Source organism: Heloderma suspectum, chromosome 1 (assembly GCF_057233095.1).
Source record: "Heloderma suspectum isolate Gila_16-S chromosome 1, 16-S_ref, whole genome shotgun sequence".
NCBI classification, from domain to species: Eukaryota; Metazoa; Chordata; class Lepidosauria; order Squamata; family Helodermatidae; genus Heloderma; species Heloderma suspectum.
In genome coordinates, this window is record NC_139458.1 from 117635872 (window position 1) to 117656314 (window position 20443).

Genomic DNA, 20443 nt, shown 5'->3' on the forward strand with positions numbered 1-20443 from the left:
GAGTTCTTTATTATGGGATTGTGTTAGTGCAGCTTCTTCCCAGTATGTATGTGTAATGTGTGTGTGTGTCATCATCATCTATCATCTATCTCACCTTTCATCTATCTATCTATCTATCTATCTATCTATCTATCTATCTATCTATCTATCTCACCTTTCACCTTTCTTTTATCTCACCTTTCTTCTCACCTTTCTGTTCTAGTTGTTAGGCTCCTTGCTTTTCTGCTTGTTCTTTGGCTCCCCCCACCCCACTTCTCAATTACCATTCCTTCCCTTCCCATTTTCAACTCTTCATCCATATTCTTCTTTAAAAAATACCCCCCTTCTGTTAGGCTTTAGACAGATAGTATTAGTGTTATTTTCCTTCCCGCCATCCCTTAGCTTGTGTTGGTAGTTTTTTTCTTTCTGTGTCTGCTTTACTTTTGGTCTTGTGTGTGCGCGTGTGCATGCTGTGTGAATGCAGCATACACATTAATGTGCACAAGGAAAGAGTATGCAGCCAAAGCAGTACATACACAGTCCAATATATACTATGGGGCAAAGCACTACACACAATACACAAATGAAGCATCTTACTTACTCCCAGGTAATGTGTATCGCAGCCAAAGAGAGGATTAATTTTTTTATTCCCTTAATGAGAAGCCGCAGGTCATCCAGGAAGCTGAATAGTAGCAGATTCAGGACAGACAAAAGGAAAGTACTAGGGGAGAGGGAAAACAATAGAATGGGAAAGACTAGAGATCTTTTCAAGAAAATCGGAGATCTCAAGGGAACGTTTTGTGCAAGGATGAGCATGATAAAGGACAAAGAAGGCAGAGACCTAACAGAAGCAGATGAGATTAAGAAGAGGTGGAAAGAATACACAGAAGAACTATACAGGAAAGATCTGAATGTCCCTGATAGCCATGATAGTGCGGTCACTGAACTTGAGCCGGACATCCTAGAGAGTGAAATCAAGTGGGCTTTAGGAAGCATTACTAACAACAAAGCTAGCGGAGATGACAGTATTCCAGCTGAGCTATTTAAAATCCTAAATAATGCAAAGAGATCCTAAAGGAAATCAATCCTGACTGCTCATTGGAAGGACAGATACTGAAGCTGAAGCTCAAATATTTTGGCCACCTAATGCGAAGAGAAAGCTCTCTGGAAAAGACCCTGATGCTGGGAAAGACTGAAGGCAAAAGGAGAAGGGGACGGCAGAGGATGAGATGGCTAGATAGCATCACCGATGCAATGAATATGAACTTGAGCACGCTCGAGGAGAGAGCGCAGGACAGGAAGGCCTGGCGTGCTATGGTCCATGGGGTCACGAAGAGTCGGACACGACTGAACGACTGAACAACAACAACAAAAATGCGAAGAGAAAACTACCTGGAAAAGACCCTGATGCTGGGAAAAATTGAAGGCAAACGGAGAAGGGGACGGCAGAAGATGAGATGGCTAGATAGCATCACCGATGCATTGAATATGAATTTGAGCACACTCCGGGAGAGAGCGGAGGACAGGAAGGCCTGGCGTGCTATTGTCCATGGGGTCACGAAGAGCCGGACACAACTTAACGACTGAACAACAACAAGGGGAGAGGGGTTATTATGCACTTCAAAAAGACCTACACAAGAGATTAGGGACAGTGACCTCCTAATTGTCACCTTAAACACCTTCTGATTATGATCTCTAATCCCCTGTGTGGGGCTTGACAGGTTTTTTTTTTTTTTTTTTACCTTTTTAGTTTTTGAGAAAAGGAAAATTTATGCATGGCTAGCACAACAGTCACTGGATCTAACTGTCTGAAATTTGGCAAATTCAGTCACCTCCATAGGGGCTGCAAGGTCTCCAAATTTAATGTATTTATCTTAAAAACTAGAATGGTTATGGCTGTTTCTGTTTTCCAATGCAAGTCAATGGGAATATGTAAAATCCAAATAATTTGGATTTCTGAATCTTGCTTCAGATACGGAGTCCGAAGAGGGTCAGATTAGGTCCAAATCGGTCCGAAGCAGGTCAAGGCCAAATCCAAAACTCCAAATCTGCCTCTGAAGTGGGTTGAGGAGTCTATGCACAGCCCTACTGCATTCCCACAGATAACATCTTTATTATGCCAACTTAAAGGTCATCAAAATGTGCAAGCTTTCAAGCTCTCCAGGTCTCTTCATCAGGCAAGGTGTTACCAAAAAGTGTGTGTGTGCGTGTGTGTGTGTGTGACTTGATGTCAAAGTTATTGAACTCTGCTTGGTCAGAGTCTTAAGATAAAATGTAGGCGGTTGCAGACCTTCAGCTTAGGCACCCTGCTGTGGGATGTCAAATCATCATGATTAACAATTCTAACACTACATTAAAAAAAAGGGGTGGGGTTGACAACTTGTGCTGCAATGGATGAAGATACCATTAAAATGGTAAATAGACTGTTTGCAAATGTCAGAAGCAAAGATAAACATGCACTCATTGAAGAGCAGAAACATCTTTAAAGATAAGAAATTGTTATTTAGAAAAAAGTGCCCGTAATCTGAGGCATCATATTATTGAGTGAGTGCATGTGAAGCTTGAAAAGTCATTAGGCGGTTGAAGAATGAAGGCCTAGGCAGAAAAAAGTGTCATACTCCAGCATTTCCATATGACTGATTACATTAGCAGTTTATAGTAATTACTGAATATCCAATAAAAGGATGAAAAGCACCTTTAAAATGCAAGAGGGTTTCTTTCTGGGTTCCTGTACTTGAAAAGCAAGCTGTGTGTTGTGCATGCAATTTGCCACTCAGTGGATAATTACTAGAAAAACACCCAATGATATGTGTCTACTTCTGCTAGTAATTTAATGACATTTCTCTAGTGATTAAGCTTAGAAACCCAAACAGGATGTCAAGAGAAGATGGAGTCTTTGAAGCATTTAATTTAGAATGTGTAGGATTTCATGGGAAGTTTATTTTATGTACAAAATCCAGTTCTTCTGAACGACTGTTTATTTATTTATTTATTTATTTATTATTACATTTCTATACTGCCCCATAGCTGAAGCTCTCCGAGCGGTTTACAGAAGTTAAAACATTAAAATACAATATACGAAGTTTAAAAGCCATTTAGATAAAAACACACAGACAATATACACAAACAACATATAACTAAAAACATCTTTGAATAGTCATAATAGTTATAATAGTCATAATAGTTATAACCAAAGACACATCCAGGACTGATTAAAACTCATCACAAGCTGCCAAATGCCTGGGAAAAGAGATAGGTCTTAACCTGGTGGCGAAAAGATAACAATGTTGGCACCAGGCAGACCTCATTGGGGTGCTCGTTCTACAGATGGGGGGCCACCACTGAGAAGTCCCCTTCCTTTGGGGGACCCGGTGGAGGACCTTAGATGCTGAATGTAGAGTACAGGTAGGTTTATTTTGGGAGAGGTGCGCTGTCAGGTATTGCAGTCCCAAGCCATGTAGGGCTTCATAAGTTAAAACCTGCACCTTGAAATGAGCTCGGAAGGATATAGGCAGCTGGTGCAAGCGGGCTAGAGTCGGTCTTATATGTGCAGATGTTCTAGTCCCAGTTATCAATCTGGATGCTGCAACTAGGCCACCAACCAGTTGGTAGAAGGCACTCTGTGCCACTGAGGTTGCTGAGGGTGCTGTGTGTGACTTTTTTCCTATTATACATCTCTCCATTGCTCTGAGGCTTCTGAGGCTGCGTGTGCTTCCTGATCTGAAATAGTCCTATGGGAGGAATTACCTCATGATGTCTTCCCTTGGGCTAACTGAAGTGCAAGAAGCTGAGAAGGCAACAGGCTGCTGGAGAAATGATTATACAATAAAAAACAGGACACCTGCACACACTCCTCGACAACCTCCTAAGGAAGGTAAGGGCAAGAAACCCAACCCCAACCCCTGAGAATTTCTCTGAAATTTCTTCACCATTGAATTTCTTTTCGAAAGCAGTTTCTTTTCTATCAGATTGAATGAGAACAGTCAAAAGAAAATGTGGGAGAAAATTTCGGCACAGCACTACGATTAACAGTTGGCTACATGTATAACAGATTACCTTAACGTGTTTGTCTTGACCTGCCTTCTTAAAGAAAGCAGGGAGTGAGTTATCCTGGCCATGATAAGCCAAGCCATCCTCTCTCTCAACAGGCACCATAATGAGGGGAACCCTGGCCCTTTCAGTCAGCTAGCAAACCTCTGAAGGTGACAGAACATGGAGCCAGGGCCACAGAGAAGTAACCCGGGGAAAAACACAATACTGGGTCTCTCCTCTTGTATCCTCCCAAACGTTGTCAACAGATCGCATAGCATAGTTAACTTAGCTCATCTAAGTACACAGGATGTTGAATGTTCACACAATAAATGTGTTATATCATTTATTATGTAGAATTGCTGTGGGTGTTTGGGCCTAGTCCCCCTCCCCACCACACAGGGCTATTACCTGTCCCAGCTTGCAATCCTCCGCCAAAGAAGCACTGCAGCACTCCTGACTTGCAGGGAAGTCTGGGAATAGCCACTACCCAGTTGGCCAAAGCTGTGAAAGACCAGATGGGCATAAGGTGTCAAAGGTAGGCAGTCAGGCAGCTGCTGAGGGCCTACAGCCCAGCAAGGGCCCACGGACCAAAGTGCCATGAAGTTGCTCCACCTCTTCACCATTCCAACCTGCTTGTGTGCTTTGCTCTCTGATGCTTTCCCAGTTTATGCAACCCCACATCCCTCCGTCTCTTCCATACTGGATGATTTCTGGTTTGCCTTTTTGGAAGGTAATATCTTGGAGATATTACCAAGTATCTGTAGAGACTGCTTCCTAGTTCTTACTAAACTGACTGCAATTCTAAAAAAAAAAATTGTATTGAAAGATAATGGTTTCAAAAGGTTTTGCCAATATGTTTAGGTCTATTGTAAATACGTCTATTCTGGTGGTATCCTTTAAAAAGTTTTTTTTTTTTTTTACTGTGGATTGCTTTATTTTTAATATGTAATGCTGCATTTTAAAATCATCTCTTGTTTTAGCTGCTCATTTTTTTTAAAATGCTGAATTTTTGTTGCTTTTAAAATAATACTTTTCCATGTGTTTTATTATTGGTTTTATCATTGGTTTAATTGTTTTTGTTTTTAATATGTACATCACCCTGACAGCTTTGGCTATAGGGCAATCATGAATTGAATAAATAAACACATTGATGGAAGACAAGTTTTTATTTTTTACATCGGTTTATTAATATGTGGAAAGTTGACCTCGGAGGCTAAGATCTGAAAGGATTAAAAATAAATGTTCAATCCTTTTTGTTTTTGTTTTAATGTAAGAGCAATCCTTAGCTCCATGACAGAGTACATGCTTTGCATTCAAAAGGTCCTCAAATCATCCAGTGGAGGCTGGTGGCTCTAATGTCAGTGGGGCGGTGAATCCACTCTAGGTTTCAGTCAGAACCAGTCAGAGCTCTTAAGCAACTATCCAAAGTTGCTAAAGGATAGTTCCTTTAGAATTCTGATTGGTTCTGACTGAAACATGGAGTGGATTCACCGCCCCACTGACATCGGAGCCATCAGCTTCCACTGGATCAATCCCAGGCACCTCCAGGTAGAAAAGACTCCTGTCTGAAACCCTGGAGAGCTGCTGCTAGCCCTATTCCCTGGTCCAGAGATTCTGGACCAAATGTACATGCATGCAGCAGCTGCATCAGTATAGCCCCAGAATATTTACAATCTTACTGATCAGATCTTTGGCAAGGAGAAAGGAAGGGGGCGGGGGAAAGTAGATTAAGCCCCTCCTTCCCCTCCCAAGCAGTTGATTGATTACTGATTTTCTGAGCCCAGTTACACATGCACAGTCCCAGCATCTAGTCTGAGGAGGAAATGCATATGCATCTCCCATCTGTACGTAGGTTTCCTTATTCAGGAAGGGTTTTCTGTCTGATCTGCTTCTATGTATGAGTGGCCCTTAGCTGGAGGTGTGTGTGTTTCAGGTTACCTGGATCTTTTATACACTTGGGCAATAATTTCAAAGAAGGACTGGATCTCCAAGAACAGTGTGTGTGTGTGTGTGTGAGAGAGAGACCTTGTTTGAGAAGTGTTCTCTGCATGTGAGATACACGGTTTCTTGTTCTCAAAAAAAACAAAACCAAAGTATTAAGTTTTTTCTTTTTATGGTGGAAGGGGGGAAGCAAAGTTATCAATGTGAAAAATATTAGATATTTCTGTTTTCCAATTCAAAATATAACTCCAGAGAAATGATTTCAGAGAAAGGTAGCTGGAAGAACCAGGAACACACTTCACGAAATGTCAAGCCTTCTTATGAAATGGGAGACTTTCTCTGAGTGGCAAAATGTTCACTGTTAATTTAAACCACAAGAGCTGTTCAGATTGCACCATTACATTCAATTTTCAGTATTATTTCTTTGTTAGAGATGCATCTTTTATAAGTAAGCACATTTCTTCCAGGAAAAAAGAGAAAATTTCCAAACAAACCATGTTATTATACGAATTATTGGCTAAATGAGTAAGAATATTGGACACCATTTAGTATATTTTAGACAACATTTGTGGGTTCTCATATGTAGCTCTTGGAGTAAAGCAAGGAAAAAATTAGCAACAAAAGCACTTTTTGTAGGTCCACATTTGCGGCAACTTTACATACCAACTTTATCTAATATAAATCAGTCTAAACTAGTGACCAGTAACATGATGTCCAGGTAGTTGATATTTCACAGTGCCGGCTGCAGGTTTTTGAGGGCCCTTGGGCAAGGCCCCTTCAATGGCCGCCTCCCTCAGTGAGTTACCTTCTCACTAGTTGTCACCAGTTACTGTTGCTCCTCCTCCTCCTCTTTCTCATCATCACTACCATTTGCTTGCCTAACAGGCAGAGAGCAGGTAGGTGGTGGGATCTGCTGCTCCTCCTTCTCGCTACCACCGTGTCTGGGCCAGAGTGGGAGGCAGGTGAACAAGCAGGTTGCCATGGGGATGAGCAAGTCCAGGGAGCTCTTGTCAGTAGACCCCTCTTAGGGTGTGGGCTCCCTGCAGGCACACAACCATACCAACTCTTGATGCTGGCCCTGATGTTTCACATAGAAGTTCATGAGACATTTCTCTGGTAAAATAACTATGTTCCCTACTTGAAATTCCCCATTTCTACTCAACATTGCAAAATGTATCAGCCAGCCGTTGGGCTGGTTCTCATGTCGTGGCAGCTCATCAAAAGTTGATTTACCCTCGAGGAGCCACTGCATTTGCCAGCATCCATTTTGAATATTCAGCCCCAGGTTAGCATTGTTGTGACATCTGAACACAACCAGGGGCAGTTATTCCAGGGTTAAACAACCCTCACATAATCCAACAACAGACCATGGGTTATCAAATCTGTTCTAGCAACTGTCTTTTTTCATTTTCTACTCTACAGTAGATGCAGGGGCCCCAGTTTGGATAGGGACTCTAGTATGGGGGTGCAGTGGGTGCTTTTAAGATCTGGATTGGGCCCCCTGCACCTACTTTAGAGTAAAAGTGAGGGCCTGGGAAGATGTAGCTGCTAGATACAGGTTTAAAGTAATGTCTGTTTTGGCCCTTAGAATGCAACTAGATGTGACGGTGGTTGAACAAACTTGGGTTGTACTAATTTAATTTAAGATGGATGTATTTGTATGGTGAGAGATTTAAAATATAGGTCTGTCAGGTAGAATAGGAAGCTTAACCCTCCCTCCACCTTCACTTTTACCCCTGAGACAACTTATCCCCAACTGTTTACTTTCTGCCAGGAGGAACATCTGGGCTCAGAATCCTACTGGAAGAAAAACAGCTGGGGCAAAAAGATCAGGAGCTGAAGGCTCAGCTCCCCCATCAACCTGCTCATCCTGTGCTTTAAATCTCCATCCACCAACTCTTGCATTATATCAAATCAGCATCAACCTAGTTTATGGTGGTGTCTACAGACTCGATTTCCTATAGCACTGGAACTCTTTGGGGGACAGCATGCTGACTCTTGTGTAGCACGAGGAAATGCCCTTGGGAACGTCTTCCAACTTGTAACATTACACTGGAGCTCATGACTGTATCTTAAGATGTGTGGAAAATCTCCACAGTTTTAATTTGTTTTATTGTCATTTTAACTTTTTGTAAGCTGCCTTGGGGACTTGTTGAGGGGTGAGCTATACATCCTTAAAATAATAAATAAAATAAAGGCACCAGCAGTTTCTTGTGGAGAAAAGCAGCCTGCATTCTGAGCTCCTTAAAGTGTAATTTTAATTGTTTTCCTTCTCTTTTAGATTTTGGTCTGTGGAAAAGCATGCAAATGAGCTGAGATAGTCATGGCTTTCCTTGCTTTACCAGTTCAGCGGTAAGTGCTGCAGTTTTTTTAAAAAACAACTACTTATATAAAAATAGGCACAGACTATTAGTGCCAGTGAGATTACCAGGATTCATCCCAAATCGAAGATGCGGAAGGGGAAAAATCACTCCATGAAGCAGGGTTTCATCATTCAGTTCAATCGAGGGAGCTGATCTACAGGTACACATCATGTTCATCAGAACATATGGTATTGAATCCTTCTTGGGAATTGATGACATCTTCCATAGTTGCAGGAGTTCGTGTGTGCATCAAGAGTGTCTGCTGATCTCCATATAGGAGTATCAGTCCATAATTATATATACGTATTATATATGACAATATGATGGTAAAATCAGTGATAAATGGCACAGAATCATAGTCCCAGAGACAAAAGGAGGGCTCCTAGCATTACCAGTCAAAAAAACTTTGTGCAGCTATTCCATCCTTCCCTCTTGAATGTTTTTTTTTTTTTTTTGTAAGAAACAAGATGGAGGAAGTGGTGGAAAAACATGGGAGGGTTACAAATGAAGACATTATAATCTAGATCCCCTGTAAAATTCTGGGAAAGAGGAAAGGAGATTGCATGATGAAAACCTTGTCTGGAAGTACCCTGAGTCTGCAGTTGTAAACACAATTACCAGGAAGTTAGTGCCATCGTGCATGTGACTGCAGTGTAAACTAGCCACAAAATTTGTCTGCCAATGAACAAGATTCCAGAATTGATCTGATATTCCATGTTTCTAATATCTGTGAAAATGACACCTGCATGTTGTATGTCCTGATGCTTCCAGGTCTATGATTCTATGAAACACATGGCTTCTATAAATGCTTGCCATAGTCACTTCATATGGTGAGCTGATGGTATGCAGTTGTACTGAGACAGGGGTGTTGAAGCCAGTGGAGGTTGGTGGCTATAATGTCCGTGGGGCAATGAATCAGCTCTGGGTTTCAGTCAGAACCAGTCAAAATTCTAAAGGAAGCACCTTGAATAGCTCCTTTAGAGTTCTGTCTGGTTCTGACTGAAACCTGGAACAGATGCATCACCCCACTGACATCAGAGCCACCAGCCTCCACTGGTTGAAGCCAAGTCCATCCCACCTGGAGTCTCAGTCCAGTCCTCCAGGCTTCCCAGGTGGCTATGCCCCTCCCCCCCATTGTTTGGTCATTTCCCAGCTTTTGTGCAGTATTTCCCCCTTTCTAAAATGTTGAAACACCTCTCCTAAAGCTTAATGACTGGCCGGAAGAGCTTTAAACTACAATATGCTGGTATTTCTGAAAGTTCTGGCCCCATTCCTTTTTGCCTTTGGCTCCACCCATCACTGGGAATACAGAGCCTGAAGGCTTCTCCGAAATAGAATTTGGCCCTTGGGTTGAAATAGGTTCAGCACCTTGAAGGCATTCTGAAGTAGTAGTAAAATATGGTATCATAAAAGGTTGGGTTTGCAAGGTAGAACATGCATTTAATGCTCTGATGGCTGGCTGTTTTTCAGGAAGCCTCATTTGTTTTTCTGCTGTACTCTGCAATTTGTCATAGAGATCCTCAAAAAGGAGCAGGAGTTGGGGAGAGATAGGCCCCATTCATCTTTCTGCTTCAAATAGGTCAGATTCTTGTTATTTAGCATGTGATAGTCACAGCACACTACATGCTGTGAGTAGAAACAAACATGTGTTTTCAGCTTTTGCTTTTCGATAGCTGGTGACTCAGAGGTCACCAGTCTGTCAAACTGGCTTCAACAAAATTACCACCTTCTCTTCCCGACCATTTGAGGCTCACACAATCAGCACGTTATTTAGATCTCATGCAGGGACCAGTAGCAGAGAGGGTGTGTCTGGTCACCATTATGTCTCCAGTACAGTAAACCAGTAAAATAAGGCATGATTATTGCATTTAGCTCCCGCCCCACTCAGCATATTGACACCTTGCATAAAAAGAATGCCCAGATCAGTCTAGAACAAGACAGTGCCAAGTGCAGATTTCTGAGGTCCCTTGGGCAAGACACACTCCACAGGCCCCTTCCCTCAGTGAGTCTACCTTCTTACCACCATTGTTGCCAGCTGCTCCTCATCCTCTTTCTCATAATTGCTACCACTTGTTTGCTTGACAGACAGCCAGCCAGTGAGTAAGTAGGCAGTGGCATCTGCTGCTCATCCTTCTCACCACCACCATTGTCCTGGCCAGAGCAAGAGGCAGGTGAATGAGCAGGCTGTAATAGTGAAGAGGAGGTGCAACTCCAGGGGACTTTTGTCAGTGGGCCCCTGCCGGGGTGTGGGCCCTTGGCAGGTGCCTTTTCCAGCCCTTCTAAGAAATGCCAAGGATTGAACCTGTGACCTTTTACGTACAAAACTGGTCCTCGACCACTGTAATGGTCCTTCCCCCATGTATGATGGCCCTTTGTTGCAACTTAGCTGTAGTTTAGGGATATAGAAGAATGCTCAGTCGTTTTTATTAGCATGTATCCTGCTACTGTTTCCCCCTCCCTTTTATGCTTTTTTGCAGAGAGTGTAGATTTCAAAGTCCCTTGGGTATTACTGTGTCTAGTGGCTTTGTACTGTACTGCTAGACCTATGAACTGTAATTGACATCTGGCTAAAAGAACAAATAGAAAGAAGAAAACAAACTCATTATGGTAAAACCTCACTTAGCATTTTTGACCTGTAACAATGTAATAGTGATAAATTTGACAGGGCAATAAAGCATTTGGAGATGAAAGTGCACATGAATCCCTTCTTTCTTTTCTTTCTCCCCCTTTGTTTCTTCCTTTACTTTTTTTTTTAACACTAGATTAATTTGCAATATGGCTTCTGTCTAGTATGGAGAATCTATGAAATTTCCAGAAGGGGGAAAAATGCTGTGATGGGGTGTAGAGTAGTTGATGTTGTGCTGATATTGATCAGTATAGAAGAGACTTGCACAAGACTTCTTTGTAACAGCATAATTAGGAAATACATACTGTATATGAACACTACTTAAATTGTACTACATAATTAAGAACATAAGGAATTCTGAAATTTTGGGATTCTTAAATATGAATGTTTGAAAACAGGAGTTCCATTATGTATGCTGTTCAATTTACTGTATTTGTACCCATATAATTGTGTTATATTTGTAGTGTCTTGCTGTACAACCTGATCATATGGAAATCACAGAGCCCTCTTTTAAACTGATTCAATCTTGAAATACTTTTATGTGAACAAAGAAAAATGGATGGATGCCATTTTCAGCCCGATTATCTCTAGACTATGATGCAGTAATGTTAACGTGCAGTATAGACAAATGTTGTTTAGTTTGCTTTGGTTAATGCTCACTTTGTACACTAAAACTGAGTTCACATGACATGACAAGCTGTCGTGGGTTAGAGTGTTGTCTGAACCCAGTCAGCTTCCCGTGGGGTCGTTTAATTTTTTTTGAACAAGCCACAGCAACAACCCATGGCTTGTTCTTGGGGTTGTTCTACCTGCGATGGGTTGGCATGTTGACTGAACTTGGGACACCCAATCTATCATAGGTTGAGGGAAGGAGCCAGTGAGTTGCTGGGCAAGAGCGGCAAAAAGCCCTGCCACTCTTCCCTATCGTGGCCGCGATCGCTATTTTGTGATTGTGGCCAAGCTGCCTCAAGCCTCCCTCATCAGCCTCTCTAACAGTGCCCAAACTCTACTTGAAATAGTCTGGTAAGTTATCTACATAAGGAAGTGGTTTAAATGTATTGTCCCCAAAATTAACATCTAGTTGACCTCTGATGCTACACAAGCCATACATAAGATAGCTTTCATCTCTCTGGATTAATACTGCAAATTTCATGTTTGAAATTTGTTTGAAATAATTTTTTTTAATGGCAGGTACTTTTTCTTGTTCATCTGGGTTTTTATTGTTACCTCATATTTATATTGTAAACATGAGCAATGGTAAATCTAAGTGCATAAATGATTAGTGGCATGTTGTACTAGGGGAATGGGGTTCAATTTGACCAGATCTTTTGGAATAAAACATTTTGGAAGTTTGTGAGGAAACTTAGTATCAATAAGAAAAATATTACAAAATACATATTAATAGGTAGCATACTAATAGTGCAGCACCAGCAGGTGCTGCTGTGCATACGAGGCCCTGCTGAAGTGCTCGCCAAGCTCTTGAGGCTGCCTGAGTTTTTTTGCCTGTGCAAATGAATGGAACAATTTATGCACTGACTTGCAGGGGGACGAGGCGGGAGAAGCCGCACTGCTGGAAAAAAGGGGGAACCTTGGGGGCAACAGGGTTCTTGGGGGAGGAGTCTCCCCCCCATCTGTGTTTTTGGCAGTGCAGCTTTTTTCCCTATGCGAGTGAATGGATATGCTAATTATATGTTTAGATGCCAAATTGGAAATAATTGCTATAATTTAAACAGAAATACAGTGCATCTCACCGCTGTGGGGAAGACTGTGACCAGGTGCCTTGTGTGTCTGCTCAGTCTGTTGTCCTGGTGTTAATTGTTGATGGGCAACCTCAAGGCCCCAGGCCTCCCTTCTGATGAGTCTTTATCTTTAAACTGGACTTGGATCAGGCAGACCTTCAACCAGAGGATGCCTTCAAATAGAGGGCTGACCTCTGCAAAGTAGAATACATAGCCACCCTAGGCTGAGGAAAAAAAGTGGCTTGCCTAAAGGCCATCCAGCAAATTGCTCTGGCTACCAATGACATTTAAAGCCCTAGCAGCTTAGGCCCTCGATATTTGAGGGAGCGCCTCTCCCTATATATGCCTACCCGAGAACTGATAGCTGTTGGAGGGGCCCTCCTCTGCGTCCCATCAGTACGAGACATACACTATGGTGGGATGTGGGAGAGGGCCTTCTCTGTTGCGGCACCCCGGTTGTGGAATGCCCTCCCCTTGGAGGCCCGATTGGTGCAGACATTGGTCTCATTTCAGCACCAAGTAAAAACATGGCTCTCTTTTGAGGGCTAAATGCCTTGCCTAGCACATAGTTTTAACTGTTTTATTGTTTTAGATTTTAACTGGTATTACTTTGTTTAATAGTTTAATATGTTTTTAGGTGTTTAAATTATTTATTGTTTTATACTTTTTAAACTGATTTTATCTGTATGCCGCTCTGAGATCTTAATGATATAGGGTGGGTTAGAAATGTTTTAAATAAATAAATGAATGAATGAATGAATGAATGAATGGCTGAGGTGAGATTTCATTCCCTGATGATAGCTCACATGCTTAGCACTATATTACACCAACGTACCCACTGCAGTTCACCAGCTCAGACTTTAGCAGGACTTCTTAGTGAAACAAGTGGGGGGAAATAAACCTTTGATTTTCCTGAAAAGCCATCATGTTTCTATTGATTTAAACATAATGTACAGTCAGGGCCAGAAATATTGGAACAAGGATAACTGTTTTGGCAGTTGGCCTCTGTACACCACCACATTGAAGTTGAAAGGAAACACACCCAGATGGGAGTGAAGTCAGGACTTTCAGCTGTAATTCAAAGGGTTTGACAAAAGCGGGGCACTAACCAGTCAGGACTTCAGCAAAGGAGATCGTTACCTTGTCGTGGTGCTGGAGCTTGAGCACCTCAATGACGTCATGAGCTAAACTGTGAAGGGACACCCAAGACGGGAAGGTCATGGCAGAGAGGTCAGACTAAATACGATTCCTGGGGAAGGAAACAGCAACCCACCTCAGTATTCTTGCCATGAAAACTAAATGGATCAGTACAACCAGAGATATGTCAGTATACCATTGGGAGATGGGACTCCCAGGTCGGAAGACGGTCAAAATGCTACTGGGGAGGAACAGAGGATAAGTTCAACTAGCCCCAGATGTGATGACACAGCTAGCTCAAAGCCAAAAGGATGGCTAGCAGCCGACGGTGCTGGTGGTGAACGACGAATCTGATGTTCTAAAGATCAGCACACCATAGGAACCTGGAATGTACAATCTATGAGCCAGGGCAAATTGGATGTGGTTATTGGGGAGATGTCAAGATTAAATATAGACATTTTGGGTGTCAGTGAACTGAAATGGACTGGAATGGGCCACTTCACATCAAATGACCACCAGATCTACTACTGTGGACAAGAGGACCACAGAAGAAATGGAGTAGCCTTCATAATTAATAATAAAGTGGCTAAAGCAATGCTTAGATACAATCCAAAAAATGACAGAATGATCTCAATTCGAATTCAGGGTAAGCCATTTAACATCACAGTGATCCAAATATATGCCCCAACCACAGATGCTGAAGAAGCAGAAGTAGATCAGTTCTATGAGGATCTGCAGCACCTACTGGATAGTACGCCAAACAAAGATGTTATTTTCATTACAGGAGACTGGAATGCTAAGGTGGGTAGTCAAACGACACCTGGAATTACAGGCAAGCATGGTCTGGGAGAACAAAATGAGCAGGACATAGGCTGATAGAATTTTGTCAAGACAACTCACTGTGCATAACAAACACTCTCTTCCACAACCTAAGAGACGACTTTATACATGGACTTCACCAGACGGTCGACACCGAAATCAGATTGACTACATCCTTTGTAGCCAAAGGTGGCGGACATCTATGCAGTCGGTAAAAACAAGACCTGGAGCTGATAGTACTTCAGATCACGAACATCTTATTGCACAATTTAGAATCAGACGAAAGAGAATAGGGAAGACCCACAGATCAGTTAGATATGAGCTCACTAATATTCCTCATGAATATGCAGTGGAGGTGAAGAATAGATTTAAGGGACTAGATTTAGTAGATAGGGTCCTGGAAGAACTATGGACAGAAGTTCGCAACATTGTTCAGGAGGTGGCAACAAAAAACGTCCCAAAGAAAAAGAAAAGCAAGAAGGCAAGATGGCTGTCTGCTGAGACACTGGAAGCAGCCCAAGAAAGAAGGAAAGCAAAAGGCAACAGTGATAGGGGGAGATATGCCCAATTAAATGCCAAATTCCAGAGGTTAGCCAGGAGAGATAAGGAATTATTTTTAAACAAGCAATGCACGGAAGGAGAAGAAGATAACAGAATAGGAAGGACAAGAGACCTCTTCCAGAAAATTAGAAACTTCGGAGGTAAATTCCGGGCAAAAATGGGTATGATCAAAAACAAAGATGGCAAGGACCTAACAGAAGCAGAAGAGATGAAGAAAAGGTGTCAAGAATATACGGAAGATCTGTATAGGAAGGATAATAATATAGGAGATAGGTTTGACGGTGTGGTCAGTGAGCTAGAGCCAGACATCCTGAAGAGTGAGGTTGAATGGGCCTTAAGAAGCATTGCTAATAACAAGGCAGCAGGAGATGATGGTATCCCAGCTGAACTGTTTAAACTCTTGCAAGATGATGCTGTCAAGGTGATGCATGCCATATGCCAGCAAATTTGGAAAACACAAGAATGGCCAACAGATTGGAAAAATCAACCTATATCCCCATACCAAAAAAGGGAAGCACCAAAGAATGTTCAAACTATTGAACAGTGGCACTTATTTCACATGCCAGTAAGGTAATGCTCAAGATCTTGCAAGGTAGACTCCAGCAATTCATGGAACGAGAATTGGCAGATGTACAAGCTGGGTTTCGAAAAGGCAGAGGAACTAGAGACCAAATTTCCAATATCCGCTGGATAATGGAGAAAGCCAGGGAGTTTCAGAAAAACATCTATTTCTGTTTTATTGACTATTCTAAAGCCTTTGACTGTGTGGATCATAACAAATTGTGGCAAGTTCTTGGTGGTATGGGGATACCAAGTCATCTTGTCTGCCTCCTGAGGAATCTGTATAACGACCAAGTAGCAATGGTAAGAACAGCCCACGGAACAACAGACTGGTTTAAGATTGGGAAAGGAGTACAGCAGGGTTGTATACTCTCACCCTACCTATTCAAGCTGTACGCAGAACACATCATGCGATGTGCTGGGCTTGATGAAGCCAAGGCTGGAGTTAAAATCGCTGGAAGAAACATTAACAATCTCCGATATGCAGATGATACTACTTTGATAGCTGAAAGCGAGGAGGAGCTGAGGAACCTCATGACGAAGGTGAAAGAAGAAAGTGCAAAAGCTGGGTTGCAGTTAAACCTCAAAAAAACCAAGATTATGGCAACCAGCTTGATTGATAACTGGCAAATAGAGGGAGAAAACGTGGAGGCAGTGACAGACTTTGTCTTTCTAGGCGCAAAGATGACTGTAGACGCTGACTGCAGCCAGGAAATCAGAAGACGTTTACTTCTTGGAAGGACAGCAATGACAAATCTTGATAAAATAGTGAAGAGCAGAGACATCACACTGACAACAAAGGTCCGCATAGTTAAAGCAATGGTATTCCCTGTAGTAACCTATGGCTGTGAGAGCTGGACCATAAGGAAGGCTGAGCGAAGGAAGATAGATGCTTTTGAACTGTGGTGCTGGAGGAAAATTCTGAGAGTGCCTTGGACTGCAAGAAGATCAAACCAGTCCATACTCCAGGAAATAAAGCCAGACTGCTCACTTGAGGGAAGGATATTAAAGGCAAAACTGAAGTACTTTGGCCACATCATGAGAAGACAGGATACCCTGGAGAAGATGCTGATGCTAGAGAAAGTTGAAGGCAAAAGGAAGAGGGGCCAACCAAGGGCAAGGTGGATGGATGATATTCTGGAGGTGACGGACTCGACCTTGGGGGAGCTGGGGGTGGCGACAGCCGACAGGAAGCTCTGGCGTGGGCTGGTCCATGAAGTCACGAAGAGTTGGAAGTGACTGATCGAATAAACAACAAAGCCAGTCAGGAAGTACAGCCAGTGGCATACCCCCTCCATTGTTGGTGGCTCATAAGTAATGGAATGAATGGCTGACAAGCAGCTGCATGGACAGGTGTGACCTGTTTCCTGGGTACCCCATGACCAATCAAGCAGATAAAAGGCCTGGAGGTGGTTCTGAGTGTTACATTTGCACGTGGTAGCTGTTCATTGGAACTCCCAACATGAGGTCCAAAGAGGTGTCCATGTGAGTGAAGGAGGCCTTCATTAGGCTAAGGAAACAACATATACCCATCAGAGAGATAGCAAAAACAGTGGGAGTGGCCAATACAACAGTCTGGAACATCCTGAAAAAGAAGGAATTAACTGGCAAGCTCAGCAACAGCAAAAGGCCTTGAAGATCACGGAAGACAACTAAAGTGGATGACCGCAGAATTCTGCTCATGGTGAAGAGGAACCCTTTCACAACAGCTAGTCAGGTCAAGAACGCTCTTGCAGAGGTAGCCATGTCATTGTCAACATCTACAGTCAAGAGACGGCTTTATGAATGTAAATACAGAGGCTTTACAACAAGGTGCAAACCACTGGTAACGTTCAAGAACTGAAAGGCCAGATTGGCCTTTGCCAGCAAACACCTAAAAAAGCCTGCCCAGTTCTGGAATAAGATTCTTTGGACTGATGAAACCAATATTACCTTGTACCAGAATGATGGGAAGAGAAAAGTATGGAGAAGGAAAGGAACAGCTCATGATCCAAAGCATACCACATCATCTGTCAAACATGGTGGAGGCAGCGTTATGGCATGGGCATGTATGGCTGCCAATGGAACTGGGTCACTGGTGTTTATTGATGACCTGACTGCTGATAAAAGCAGCAGGAGGAATTCTGAAGTGTGTAGGCTTGTACTTTCTGCTCAGATTCAGCCGAATGCTGCCCAACTGATAGGACGCCGCTTCATATTGCAGATGGATAATGACCCAAAACATATAGCAAAAGCTACCCAAGAGTTTCTGAAGGCAAAGAAGTGGGATGTTCTTCACTGGCCAAGTCAGTCACCTGATCTCAACCCAACAGAGCATGCTTTTCACTTACTGAAGACAAGACTGAAGGCAGAAAGACCCACAAGCAAGCAGCAGCTGAAGGCAGGTGCAGTAAAGGCCTTGCAAAGCATCTCGAGGGAGGAAACTCAGCATTGGGTCTTGTCCGTGGCTTTCAGACTTCAGGCAGCCATTGACTGCAAAGGATTTTCATCCAGGTATTAAAGGCGATCCTTAAGTTTGAAATGATGTTGGTTTGTTCCATTACTTATGAGCCACCAACGATGGGTGTGTGTGTGTATGCCACTGGCTGTCCTTCCTGAATGGTTAGTGCCCCACTTTTGTCAAACCCCTTGACTTACAGTTGAACGTCCTGACTTCGCTCCTATCTGGGTGTGTTTCCTTTCAACTTCAATGTGGTGATGTACAGAGGCCAACTGCCAAAACAGTTATCCTTGTTCCAATATTTCTGGCCCTGACTGTATGTGGTTGGTGCTTGTAGGACAAATGCATCACCAGTGGTGTGTGTGTGTGTGTGTTGCGGGGGGACGGGAGACACTGTTTGGAACAATACCTCACTACAATGAAATAATTCACTGGTAACATAATTGTTTTAAATAAATGATTTTCGCTACAGAGCAGTGGGTCTGGATTTGTATCCTATTTTGTATATTCGTATTGTATTTGATTTTAAAGGCCCGTGAACTACGGACTTGAGTCTGATCTAAAGCCAGAAGAAGTTTCTAATCTTATTTGCTGGAAGACTTGCAAGATGCCATTGGTCATGCTGGCTGGGAATTATGGGAATTGTACTCCAACACATCTAGAAGCAGGTGCCCATGGCAGGTGTAACAAAAGGCAAGGTGAAAACTAACTTTGAACTTCTGCCTCTCTGGGTAATCTAATTTGGGCCAGTGGAGCTGCTGCTTTGTAATATGCTGTGTCTGCCTCTACTGTGCATGTATATATTTGCAAACAAACCCCAGTATTACAAAATGCCTTACATCTCCAGTGGCCTGTCGTTCAAAGGAAACGAAACCCGGGAAACTGCTGCCCCTGTAATTTCTCATCACGTGGGAAATGGTGAGTCCATAGCGGGAACTTTTAATATGTAACCAGAAAGCTGGCTTACGTACTCCAAACCAAGATATAAGTTCATGCAAAAATCACGGGAAAATTTGTGTTGTATTTCTCTGCAGTGTGACCTCTGAATAAGGGATCCAAGTGTTTGTTTCCTCCAAAGGGACTGTATGCATAGATGCCTGCCTGCCTTCCATAAGAAGGAAAAACTGTGCTGCGCTGTGAGTTGGGTAGCCTTAGGGAACAAAGGATTGTACTCCTATCATTTTCAGACTAGAGTTATGGTAGCCTTCATGAGATCTATCCTCCCCCCGCCCCCGCTCCCCTTTGGAAATTTGCAAAGCTCCTGCATAATCTGTTACAGGTATTTACAAACCATTAAGTGAACCTTCCCCAACCCGGTGCCCTTCAGATATGTCCGACTACAACATATCCACAGCCAATGTGGCCATCCACAGCCAATGGCCATAGTGACTGGGGATGATGGAAGTGGTACTCTGATGGATCTGGAGGGCACCAGACTGGGTAAGGCAACATTATGCTATGGTCACTGAATGAGATTGCACATCGAATCTGAGTTCTTTGCCCACCATACAGAAGTATGGAGCACTGCTTTTGACATATATCTGAAACTAGTGGGGATAGCCAATGTATAAAAAGAGTAAGGGATGTTGTTTTCCTGTAACCAAAGCTCTTCAGAAGGAACTCTTTCGATTTCCCACTCCTTGCACTGCTTCCTTTCATTCTTCAGAGTTCCCAATATAATTGGACCTTTTGAAAGAGAAAGGAACCAAGGCCATTGAATAGCTTTTCCCCACCCCCATATCACTCCCCTGCTGATGCAATGGCAATGCAGTTTTCTCTAATGAAATACTGCTACAAAGAAGGTTCTCAAAGCCTGGGCCACGGCTGTATTCAGTCTCATTAGTAAATGGACAGAACTTCTCATAAAAAACACAGACGTTTCTTGCAGGTAAGAAACCTTCTCTTGCAATTCTGTGCCTCCTCCTCATGTTGGCACATGCACATTTTTAGTGTTCAGTGGGGAAGATGGATGTTTTTTTTAACAGCATCTGTGCAGCTTCATGAACTAATAATTTACGTAATGCTCATTATTTAAAGGAAGCTATTTGCTTTGTAGCTGGGGCTGCCTCTCCCTCAAGAGTAATGTGTTCTGCACATGCCAGGCACTGGAGACAATCTATACTCCTTTGAAGACTTTTGAAGTTGATAGTATTGCCTAAATGTGCAAGATGTGAAAGCTGCACATTTGCAAATGTGAATGTTTGGCTTGTTGAAATCTGATTGATTGATTGATTGATTGCATTTA

At 42.7% G+C, this 20443-nt stretch overlaps 1 protein-coding gene across 1 annotated transcript in view; it reads left to right on the forward strand.

Moving 5' to 3' along the window:
- INSC (INSC spindle orientation adaptor protein) overlaps positions 1-20443 on the forward strand; it is a 255524-nt gene that overhangs the window by 75136 nt on the left and 159945 nt on the right. Inside the window, exon 2 of the mRNA XM_084828484.1 lies at positions 8234-8304. Coding sequence (XP_084684610.1) covers positions 8276-8304 — 29 coding nt within the window. The 5' untranslated portion in view covers positions 8234-8275. The remainder of the gene's footprint in view (positions 1-8233; positions 8305-20443) is intronic.